The sequence below is a fragment of the Gavialis gangeticus genome, unplaced genomic scaffold (genome assembly GCF_001723915.1).
Source record: "Gavialis gangeticus isolate Ggan-Ray unplaced genomic scaffold, GavGan_comp1, whole genome shotgun sequence".
NCBI lineage: Eukaryota > Metazoa > Chordata > Crocodylia > Gavialidae > Gavialis > Gavialis gangeticus.
The window spans coordinates 9,036,471-9,049,278 of NW_017728964.1; the positions used below are offsets into that span (position 1 = coordinate 9,036,471).

General features: G+C 37.6%; 1 protein-coding gene across 2 annotated transcripts in view; it reads right to left on the reverse strand.

Moving 5' to 3' along the window:
* The window catches only part of FOXK2 (forkhead box K2), a 111,605-nt gene that overhangs the window by 92,522 nt on the left and 6,275 nt on the right, over positions 1–12,808 (reverse strand). For both annotated transcript variants that reach the window (XM_019502596.1, XM_019502604.1), the window contains exon 3: positions 11,921–12,046. In XM_019502596.1, coding sequence (XP_019358141.1) covers positions 11,921–12,046 — 126 coding nt within the window. The remainder of the gene's footprint in view (positions 1–11,920; positions 12,047–12,808) is intronic.

Below are 12,808 nucleotides of genomic sequence, written 5' to 3' on the forward strand. Positions count from 1 at the left end.
AAAAAAAACTTGACAGGGGGCAAGTCATGATAGACAGTTTTCTCCCCAAGTCAGAAGATTACATAATGATCTGAGGCAGACTAAAGTGCAGAACCATAACATTAGAAGTAATAAATAAATGCCAAAACATGCTGCATGCAACTACTTACAAAAGATACAGTCAGACACAAAGCAGTTCAAGCAATACTAGGGGGGAAAAAAGACTGGACAATTGTAAACACTTCAAAACGTAGAGATCTTTCAGAGATTCACAGACACTCTAACACACCTTGTTTTCCACAACTAAGTACTCTACTCAGGTGGCTGTTTGAGGACGATGCACAGTGATGACTGGCAAGAGAAAAAAATTGGAAACTACTACAGAAGCACCAATACCATAAAAAAACTTTGAGATGAGAATAAGTGCTGTGACATGAATACCCCACAGTTTATCATTACTGGAAGGTGAAGAATGTTAAATTCAACTATCTCTGTCAATGTAATGTTTCTACCATCTTCAAAGTCATACATGATAACCACTGTGCAGGTCAATTTTGTAGGAAAAATGGAAAAAACAAAACCAAAAAGAACTGTTAAGTGGACATCCACAATGTCACTCATTTTCTAGAGTACTACCTCCTCTGCACACATCACTAAAAGCTGAAACACCAGGAGCAACAAATGCGAATTCCAAGCATCAAACCAATCTCAGCAGTCAAAAAGGCCATAGCTATAGGGACCGTTCAAGAACACAAAGTGATTGTGTGACCAGAGGTAGTAATTACTGAGAGAGATCCAATAAAAATTTTAAAAAAAATTAAATCAAATCAGAATAATCCCCTCATCTCACAAGGGGTTCAAGTAGTCTTCTCCAATCTCGATCCAACACAGCTCCATTTGTTCATTTTTAACTGAACAAATCTGTAGTTGTCATTTTGGTTGGTTTTATTTTATTTGCATTTGATCTTCTAGAATGAAGGAAGATGCAACAAAAGCTACTTAAGTCAGTGGATGATGACCCCTGTTGTGGCTAAAGCCAGAATGGAGCCACTCTAATTAAAAGTACCCCCAACCCCCAAAAGCATGTGTATAAACAACCAAAAAGACTACTTTCTTATCATTGCCCATATTCATTAAATCTAGTATATTCTGAATCAGCCCCCTTCCAACAGGAACTGCCCTTCTGGAAAGAAATAAAACTGAACAGAAGAAAAATACAGGACAATTCTCTTAAGTTTGTTATTTTTGAGACGTTTCCCTTCTTTGTAATATAATAATTTAAATAATCTTGGCCAATGCACTTTTATAATGTATCAGTAAATTAATTTAAGTCAAGTGCCCACTTTGCTCAGCATATAGATAGATATTTAAGTTACTCATTTTCCACTGTGTGCACTGTGGAAAATAAATATGAATTGGAAGCCTTAATTTAAAAGGTATTTCTGAGGAAATGGAAAACAAAAAGGATATCTGTACTGCACATCTACTTACTTTTTTACGTTTGTTGCTTGATATGGCTAACTGCTTAGTATCAAAAGATCTGTGTGCAACCTGAACTGAAAGTCTTACTACTTGCAAGTATCAAAAATTATACTGTTTCCCCTGCTTCAAGTACAGACATTTAGAATGGAAAGAGAAGCCAATTTTCACTATGCTTTTCCAAATAGAAACATTCTTTCAAGGCATTTGCCTTCACGCCCCCCCCTCCCCTCCCCCCAAATACACATTGTGAAATAAGATGGAAGGTAAATAAAAACTGCTACAAAAACACCACTGTTTGACCAAGGAAACCATAAGGCACTCTGCAGTTCCAGGAACAAGTATAATTTTTCATGCCAACATGCATTACTAAATTGGTGATTATTGTACTACCTGAACTTTTCAAGAGGACTGCCAGTACAGTCCAATATATAGCACTGATGCTCTCAGATAACCACTACTACTGGGCATTTCCTCACATAATGATGGTTGGCACTCTTAGCAGTGTTTGTAAATGTGTCTTTAAAAATTCTGAACAGTGCTCTCCATTTGGGGAAGGATTATTTTTCCTCCAGGATCCAAACAAAAGTGGGCTTCTACTTTATCTAACAAACTACATTCTGTTATGGAAGACCAAATTCATCCCTGGTATAAAAGGCAAACTGATCAGTTTAAAAAATGACTTTATGCATTTATTTTGTCATGCCTCTAATACATCATAAGCATTTTCCCAGAAGAACGCTTCTCATAACATGACTTGCAAGTTCAGTCTTCCTGAAATGAAACTTCTTTTGTGCTATTAACAGAGAGATTTGAAACTACTTTCCATTGGGGCTTTTGTAGATCTTACAGTTAAAACAATGCAAATATATGGTTTGGTTTTGGCACAGAGTCTTGCCCTGTTCCCAGGTTTGTTCTTACAGAGCTTTAAAAGTGGGCATGTTAATTTAGGGCCAAAATGACTGATCCTTGGATACTGATATGTTGTCTCAATGCAAAACTATCACCTTGGGAAATGCATTCATTCATTTCTAAAGTAATTTAAGATTAGGTCATCCCTTTGTTATACAACATCTGACCTAAAAACATAGCTATTAAGTCAAAAGGCTTGGGCAGGCTCTCTCATCATTTATGCAGTTTTGATTAAACCCAAACACAAACCAAGTACAAACCTAATGGCAAAATTAGGGGTGAATGAGCCCTAATCAGCCCAGGTACCAATTTAGAGAGGAAGCCAGAAGGCAGGGGGGGTCCCCAGGGAGGCCATAGCACAACAGAAATATCCAGGGTCTCAAAGTCTCTGCCTAGGGCACCAAAATTGCTAGTTACGTCTTCGTACAAACTTGTGAGTGCACTTACTATAATTAAACAGAGACTCGCCTTTTGATTTCATCCACCCTCCCCATTGTATTTTCATAATTTATATCCCTGAAGAACAGATGTAAACGTAGTACTGTATACTGTTCATGAGCAAAAGATCACAAACGCTAATCATTTGTCAAAAACACCTCCAATATTCTATATTAGATAATTACTTCCCTTACAAAAAAGGGGGCAAACAATTACCTCCCCAAAGCAGGAATTGCAATGGCATCTCTTCAGCCAGGTTTTACTAAATAAAACAAAGAACAAAACCCAATCGCATCATGTTCACAGAGACATGTAACACCATTCAACAGGTAGCGTGGCTCATTCTTTTCTGTGAGCCAGGTGTTTGAAGTCAGCAAGAACCCTATACAGAGAACTGGACAGCAGGAATTCACTCATTTCAGTTCCTTTCTGGTTAACCGAAATGGCACTGACAAAAGGAAAGGTATACACTATGCCAGAAGTGGACAATTTATGGCACAGGCAGCCTGTGGCACGTGGCAGACCAGGGAGGGGCCAGGAAACAGAAAGCAAGGCAGCAAGATTGGACAGGGAGCACAGGGCTGGGAGCAGAAAGCAGAGAAGGCAGGGAGCACAGGGCTGGGAGCAGAAAGCAGAGTAGCAGATCAGGCAGGGGAAAGGGATCAAACTGGTGGCATGGCTGCTAAAAAGGCTGGCCTCCAACAGACTATGTAGCGAGAGCATTTTCATTTATAAGACGTTCTAGGCTTGTTGTCTAAGCTGCCTGACTCTTGATAATGGGATTTGAATACTGCAATAACCCTCTTTATGGGACTTTAGCTTCACTGTAACAGGAAAACATTTCAGAACAAGGCATACCACTAATAAGGGGGTAGTTGTATTTTGGAAGTTATTTTGCATCTTTAAAATAATGATCAAGATCTATCTGCTTGGCATTCCCTTCAGTGGAAGCTGCTTTTAAACTCTGAAAATGGCCATTAGATCTCACTACTAAACAATTGTGTGCACATGGGGTGGAGAGGAAGTGGGAAGAGAAAGAGGCAAAGAAAATATGTTGTTCAGCACAGAAGGGTTATTTAACCTCACATTTCTTGCCTCACCAAGAGCTCTCACCTCCTGGTTTCTATAGAGACAATAAAACAAATCTTTCGTTGCTGTCTTAAATACCTGAAATCTGTGCAACTTACGAGGCATGAGATGTTAAGAGTACCTTCAGTGAACCAGGAAGTCACAAAGAATTTCAAGGGACAGGAATAAAATAACTTTTATGAAATTAGCCAAAACATTTCTCTATTACATGCTGACAGCCTAGTCTCTAAAACCTGTGAGCATTTCACTCTTCATTCATAACGCTCAGAGAAAAAGTACACTAGATTTCCTAAGGTGTATCATTTTAAATCAGATCCTTAATATCATTATATTTCTATTACTTTAACCAGCCAATGAAAGTTAAAGTAAATGTCATTTAATTGATGACAACAATTTAACGCAATTTCCTATGTTACTGCTACAGCTCTTCACAAAAACAACTGGGAATGAATTGAAGGGCTAGAGTTATTTTAGCCTGAGAGAAATATTAAATAAACTTGTCCTTAGAAGAGTTATAATCACCCTAAGAATGGAGTGACAGAAAATACAGATCATTGGAAGAGTTTCTAAACAAAATACATTAAAGTTTTCCATTGGATATTAACATTTCTTTAGCTATGGAACCCAATCATCACTATATTGATTTTAAACAAGGGAAAAATATTGCCAGGCCAAATTCAAATACAGTACTTATGAACCTTCAAAATACAGTACTTATGAAATACGGTGCTCTGGAAGTCAAATTCCTATGTAAATGAATATAAGTTTGTCTTCATTTAGATTGCAGGTATCAAGTGTATCCAAATTTAAATCCAGCCAGAATGCTTACATTGCAAAGATTCAGTAGTTCTATGGCTACACAGAAGGCAGGGCAGAAGTAATGCAACATTAAGAAAAAAATGTTTGTGTGACTGCTGTTCTGTATTTCAATTGAAAGCCAATACGTAAGAAATGGGAAAAGATGCCATCCTTCGACATGATCTGCAGCCATGCACCCAGATTTAATGGTGTTGGGAGGGTAGTCAACATCTTTACTCAACTGGCCATTTGTCCATGCCTCTTTTGGACTTAATATACTGGTAGAACAGCAGCAGAGCAAGCACTGTTTTTCTTCCCTTTTACTTGAGCTCATACTTTGATTTGATTTTTGCATGATTCACTGAACAAGACCACTGCCCTCCAAAATCAGGTACTGAAGTGTACAACTATTTCTCATCTTCTAGAGGGATAGTCCCTGCATGCTGCAATACTGCAAAAACAAAAAAGGAGCAATGTTTACTTTTCCCTTCACAATTTCCAATTCCCTTCAATTCCCAAGTGCATGTGTCACAACAGGAATTACATTTCTTTTTTAAGATATCATTGGTAATTATATGCACTGTACCATATTCAGATACTATGTACTAACAGAACCACAATTTGTTGCTTAACTAACAAATGCACCAACTGAAAAATCTCTGTGTATGTAATTTTAGGCTATTCTTATTAATACAAACATATCAAGTACGTATTTATAATTAGTAAAATTTGGGGAGATCAGACTGGCAGTCAGTACTTAAACATGACACAGGAACAAGTTCCCTGCCAAAAATCTCTCATTAATGTGCACTGAAGCTGCTCTTGTATGTTTGGCTGCAGAATGTGACTGACCACACTGAGTTGAATCCTTCTTGGTCTGTGATGCCAAAGTTAAGTTGGAGAAAGAGCTTAAAGAAATGTTTGTCTTCTCAGCTAGCCCAATTCAATAGCTGGAATTGCATTAATGAACATGAGGCAGCCAGGAGGAAACTGAAAGGCACAAAGAGGGGGAGGGTGGAGAGAGAGGGGATCATGGGAAGTGCTAAAACTTTTCTTCTCAGAGGGCAGTTCCAAAACAAATGCTGTTCCCTTCTGCTCGATTAAAAAAAATAAAATCAGCAGTTTAACACTTAAATAGTTATACAAACAGGAGATCTTTCAGTTACTGTATTTCAAAAGTAGCAACAGAACAATTAATTTAAAAAACAAAGTATTTGTTCAATTACAACAGGTAAACTAAAATGGTTTTTAAAACTGCATATTTTGTATGTCCTCAACAAGAGCCTGACCCTGCTCCGAAACAAGTCAATAAGTAGAGAAAAGCTTTGACTGAGTTAATTGGGGCAGGATCAAGATCTGAAGCCTGACAGATTAAAGTTCTTGGCCACTTAGCTCGCAGATATTATCAAACTCATTTGACAAGCATAAACTGAACACACACTCAATTCACTATTCTGAAATAACAACAAGTTTGAAGGCTACTTATAATCAGTAACTACATAAAAAATACCTTGCAAAACATGCTACGACTCTACTGAGTTTCAATAATAATGGTGTGCATTCCAAGCTGGTGTCCTATTTACTGTCCTGTTTATAAATAATTGATAGATTCATAAAGCATTATATTAGTTTCCACTACTTGGCAGACCAAAATGAGAGATCAAAATAGTTAACAATGAAATATATCTAAATAAATCTATGACATAATATCTGACCTGTTCTCTTATTTTCTGGAAAAGAACAATACAGCCTAAATGCCTCTTTGTACTGATAGCCTGTTCAAATAGATCTTGTCCATAGCTGCAGGAGATTAATAAAATGTTTACGAATATGTTAGTGTGTTAATCCAGACTATAGGAAGCAAAGCATAATTCTCAAACATATCTCAGATTATCTCCTAATAGCGTGGTTTAATTGTTTCTCTTTTCCATCAGAGAACCATGTTTAACAACAGTGTCAGTCACCTCTGGTTTTCAGACTCCCATCATGAAACAATCCACTCCGCATGCTTTATTAAATGTTAACATACCACAGTGAAATTTTAGTTAATGAATTTTAATTGGCTGATCAACAATTAACATGGGCTTTTATTCTACAGCTTACAATAAATTTTCCATTAAAAAAAATCCTCACAGCAAAACCAGATGGGACCGAAAATGTCAGAGCACCGTTAAGCAAGCACTTGATTCTCTTCCTGTTGGTCAGTCTGAAAATAAATATGAGAATAATCATTAAAGATTAGATTTCTGAAGGTTGCAGAAATAGTAATACAAATATGGTATCGTTAACACAGGAGTTATATTTGGAAAAGTATTTAGCACCAGAACGTCACTTGACCATTTTTGTATCCAGTTCCTGGATTATGAAAATTGGTAACATTTCATTTTTGTTTCTCATGTGCAATACTTTTTGCCATATTAGTATATATTTGCAATATTTCTTTTCAATATAATTCCTTAGTTTAGCATACAATGTAACAATGAATTTGACTATGAAAGTTAAGGTATAGTAATTATCTTATTTTGCTGTAAGAACAAAAATATAGTCTCACATTCACTTCAGAAGTTACAGTAGGAAAATAGTGGTAGATGATATAAGTAAACATTTCCTAATATAAAATATTAACACAATAAGCTAAAAAAGGAAACTGGCTACATCAGTTCATTCTAGTTCAAGTAAGGATTTCCATATTAGGCACTGGTAATGCTGCGGCTGAAAGCACGCTGGCAAAAACGGTCAGTTTTGGAAAAATCTACTAGTCTGTGGTGAGGAGGAAGCAATTCTTTGTGAACTGATTTGTTTTTAATGATTTTAAACCACGTGTAATATATGTGGCTAAAAAGATACCCTTCCATATTTGAACCAAAACCATGTTACTATTCTGAATATACCCAAAGTGACAAGAGGTGCTCAACTCATAGCTCTACATGCAGCTTGAGTAATCAGGTTCTATAGAGAAATTCTTTTAAGCCAAAACAATTTACTCATCTCCCTACAAGTCCACTATCCAGCAGCAGAGGTCCTCTGCGGTTGCTACTGCAGCCTCAGGGTGGACCTCTCCTCATCACTTGTTCTATGACAGAGGGTGTAAGGGGTGAAGAAGGTACCCTGAAAAGTAGTCATGGGTCCTCAACTGAATCATCAGTGCGAAGAGGTATTCATATGCCACACGAGCTCCTCCAAACCTCATCAGAACTGCAGTGGTTCCACTAGCAAACCTTATCTACACTGAGCATTCTAGGAAAATCTCCTGCATCACATTAGAAGGGCTATCAGCATTTTAAACACATCTTCTCAACTCCTCTACGGGAGGGTGGGATAATTTCAGAAAATCCTCACTGCAGACACTGACAAAAAGTCCTCTAGAACTGAAAAAACAGAATGTAAGATTTGCCCTTAGGAAGTAGTGTGAACTATTCCCATTCATCTCAGAACATTAAGTCTAAAGACTTTAAAACTGCATTACAGTTTTCATTTCTTAGGTCTGGGAATCTCCAACCCATCCCATTCAAGTATTTAAAAACCTGTGCATCTAGGTGGTGGCTACTAATCTTCAGTTTAATGATCTTCATTTTAGTAGTCTTATTCAGGGGTATCAAATTCTTGGCTCCTTGAGTCACATCTGGACTGTGCAGTTCCTTGCATGCTAGATCCAGATTCACCTCCAATGATGTTGTGAGTAGTGGCATTCACCATTGTGGGTTCCTTAGCCACAAAGATTAATACACCTCTTGCTAACTCCTCCATCACCAACATGTGCGTCTGCATACAGAAGCCTGTTGGGAATTCATTGATGGACCTGCCCCTGGACCTGTTTGCTCCACCCCTGAAAACCTGGGCCCTTCTCAGACCCCTGCAGGCCAGATGACATAGCTCCATGTGCTGGAACCAGCCCGTGGTCCACATTTTTTACATCCCTGCTCTACTGGATGTGTTCTCATAGTCCAAACTTGGTTTAAACTGTTGTAAACTGACCAGTTTGGATACTGTTTTCCAGCCCTCCAAACAAATAAGACTCCTTGGGAAGAAGAGTATCCTCTAGTACACAGTATGTCTTGGAAGGACCCACAACTGTCAGGAAAACTCTTTAGCAACAACCATTTTTAAAGGAGGTACTGTTATGTCCAACTTCAACACATAACAGGGCCCAGAAACATATATTTGTAATAGTATTACTGTCACTACATGAGCAGTAGCAATAATGAGGACCAATTCACTTCACAAATTTAGTTTTACCCTAATGAAAAACTCAATAACTGTGGCACCGACGAGAATAGGGTCACTGAATAAATTGATTGTTCATTTATACTGTTTAGGCAAAATAAGTCTTTATAAATATGAAGACAGAAGACATTCTTCTGTATGCATCATACAATCACCTAACATTATGCTGTAGGTATAATCCCAGAAATGCTGGCTTCTCATCTCAATGGGTTTTTTGTTATTGGAGTCTATCCTGATTTACCAGAGATCCAGGAAGAGCTTTGAAGACTTCACCTTGCATTGTATGTGCTTCAAAGTCTTTGCCCCTGCTTCTACCTCTGGCCTGCTGTACTGCTGTTTTGTGACTTGCAGTTGCACGCAAGGGTCTGAAGTGTTGATTTGGGGAATCCCTGGTAAATAGTTTTCTGCAAATGCATCAGACTGAATCTGGTGGCCCAGGAGATCTCTTTCAGTCCTGTGTGCCAATTGTTCAAAAGGTTGCATTAAAATTATTTGTTTACAAATATTAATTAGCTAAGTAAGGGTATGTGGAAAACAAACTGCAGTATGACTGCTAAACATACCAGTACTTTAAGTAAGTACATGACACTTCACTATGAGAACAATAAATTAATATTTCCTGGGCCTTCAGATATGTGCACAACACACAGTTCTCTCTCAAGTGTTCAAGGACAACATTACACGCAAAAACCCAGGGAAGCAGGATACCTTGCTCCCCCTTTACCCTTAAACTGGAATTGAATTCTTAGACTTTTCAAACAAACCAAAAAGAAAAACAATATCCTGAAGAGGTAAAGGATCAACCGTTTCAAGTGAAACAAACTGTTTTTTGCTAAGCTGAGAAAGACTCTCACCACCATCTTTGCTATAACTCATTTAGTGATTAGAGTACTAACTTCAGATTCAGGAAATTCAGATTTAATTCCCTGCCCTGAGAGACCTTTCCTCTCTAACTTTGGGCAGCACGTTTGCTTTTCATATCTGTTTTCCCATCTATAAAATGGGGTTAACAGTACTATGCTACCTCAACAGGCATACTACAAGGAAAAATACATTGCAGATTGTGAAGAAATACAAACACTCAAGTAACAGCAGTCTACATATCTTACTTAAACGGTATCACTTGTAGACACTATATTTGGCCATGCAAGTGATCCACGCACACATTCTTCAGTAGTGTCAGTGTCTTAAACAATTCTTGTTACATAATAAAAAAAAGCTTGTATTTCCAACTTTTCTAGTTCTTAACTGCTATTTATTCATTTTACATCCTCAAGTGTACATATATCTAGAAACCTGGCTTATTTTTTAACAATAAATGTATTTAGCATGTGTCTTCAGAGTAAACTAATGTTAATCCCAACATGCATCTTCACATAAATGAGATTTACTAGATTGCACCAGACTACCATATATTTGCCTAATCCTTGATTATGAAAAAAGCTTAATTGATGTTAAACCACTTTGCACAGAATTTTGGACATACTAGAACAGCAGTCTCAAATAGTGGCAAAAGGACAGATGTAATAGCAGCTTGGTAAGATCAGTCAATGCCCCAGCCCTCTCAAAACACTCCTCAGCACTACAGAGTTATATTTCAGAGCAGGGCACTGTCTTGACACAAGCCAGCCCTGAAACATGAAGCAGCAAAGCTGCCTTAGTAGATACTGCAGGCAGACTAAGCAAGCTCTGCCTCCCAGGAGCGCTCCTTGTCCAGCACAGAATCATTCAAATGTGGCTATGCTACTTCTGAAGTTAGCATATACAGAGTTTGCTTGGGTGTCTCTACAATATACCCAACCACAGGGACTACCAGGGAGGTAGGCTGCGCATGGTACCGAGGAAGGCTGGTTGTGGGATCAAAAGGAAAGATCAAAAAGAAGGAAAACTCAGCATTAGGAGGACATAAAACAAAGTAATCCATAAAAAAATTCACTTACCCATGCTAGATCAGTTCCCAAACATCCACTTCAGATCCTAGCCACTTTCTAAGCTAGAGTTCTGTCACACTTTAAAAACTGCCATCTTGAAGAAAGTATCTGAGTTTGTCACCTTCCTCTAGCTTGCCATTTGCTTTAATTTTACCTAACAGACTTGTAAATATGCTTCTGCATCACAGGAAGAATTGCTTCCAGAAGCCTCACATGCTCACCTGTCAAAAATCAAAGGGAGAAGAGTTAGCAAAGTCACAAAGAGTAACAGTAGAAAATGAGATTCAGACAAACATGCTGCATGCCTTACATACTTCACCATATTAGCGAGGGGTTTGGACACACCATGCAATGCCAATGTAATGTCCTAGGCTCCCAGTGTCCCCCTGCATACATTAAAAAATATATTTTTTAAAAAGATCAGATAACTAGGATGTGGACCAAATAATTCAGTAACAGTGTTGTGGATAAATGAAACCTAAATAAAGAGTAATGGACAATCATACCTATTTGAGGCTCCTTTGATCTCAACTGTGAATGCCTCAGTTACTGGTGGTACTGCAGTAAAAGAAATCAGCAGTCGACTGATGGTGTGGTTGCCTCCATGAGCACGGCACTATTTTTAGATAGGTTAACAAGTCACTTTGTATGTCACATCACTCAAAAAGCCAACAATGAAATATTTTTCCTTTGAGCAAAATGAACTGCGTGTGCAACAATCCTTTTTGTCTACAGACTGCATTTAGTTAAAAGTAACAAGACCTACAGACTATTTCACTATAAAATATCTGTAGGATATGCTATATTTGTGTCTGAGAATGTTACATGCAATTACAGAAAGCAGAAAGTAGACAAGCAGGTTTGCTGTGTGCTTCCCTACATTTTTCCAACTTTCCCAAACTATCTCTGAGGTTCTCCCAGCACTTGAGCCATCCATAGCATACAAGTTGTTTTTAAACAACAAATAACCACATGAATGATGATTTTCTAATAAACAAAATTAAAAGTGATGAAAATCAACACAAAATATTTTCAGACATAAGACATGTAGGAACAACACTGTCACTAACGTGTCATCTGTCTCTGCTGACAAGCAGTCATCTGACAAATCCCTCTCTTCTTTCACAGTTACAATTCTCACATCTTCAGGTCCAGAACAAGTAGATTCTTTAGACAGCTGGTCATCGTTGCCATATCTACATCATAAAAATACCTATTGTTATTGAACAATTACTTCTACATTAAATCTCTTTGTGCATGCCAGAAGGACACATTCAACTTTGAAATACCATTTAACATGTTATATTTAACAGATAACATGAGTAGACCCAATAGACTTTTATGCACATCCTGAATTTTCCTTTTTTCCTTTTTTTTTATTATTAAAATGAGTTGCAGATGCTCCTGTAGAGAGGCTCTCTAAACATTTATTAAAAAAACAGTACTATAAAAAAAATTAAGCTTTTACCACCCATCACCTTTAGCACCTATACATAACAATATTTAATTTAAACCTAATAATTTATTAGGAAGCTCTATAATCTGGATGAAAAATAAGTGCAGAAGAATGGAAGACTATCAGGAATAATGATCCCCACACACCCATCTGCACAAGAACAAAATAATTTTGAAGTCCCAAATTGATGGTATCTCACCCCACTCAAAATTAAATGCATTTATGGTGTAAGAACAGAAATTTGGAAGTAGTGTGGTCGTTTGGAAGGATTCTACCACATGCGGTGGATGGGACCCAGAATTAAACTGTTTTGGAAAGTTGGAAACAAGGTGAGGGAAATAACAGGATACCAATTAAGAGATAACCATTTAGTGTTTCTATTGAACCTTCCTGAGAACTCTGCAACATGCAAGGGTCACAGGAAATTGATTATTTGTCTTCTAGCGGCTGCAAGAACTACAGTTGCAAAAAATCTGACATAGAAGTGACACCCCTAACATCA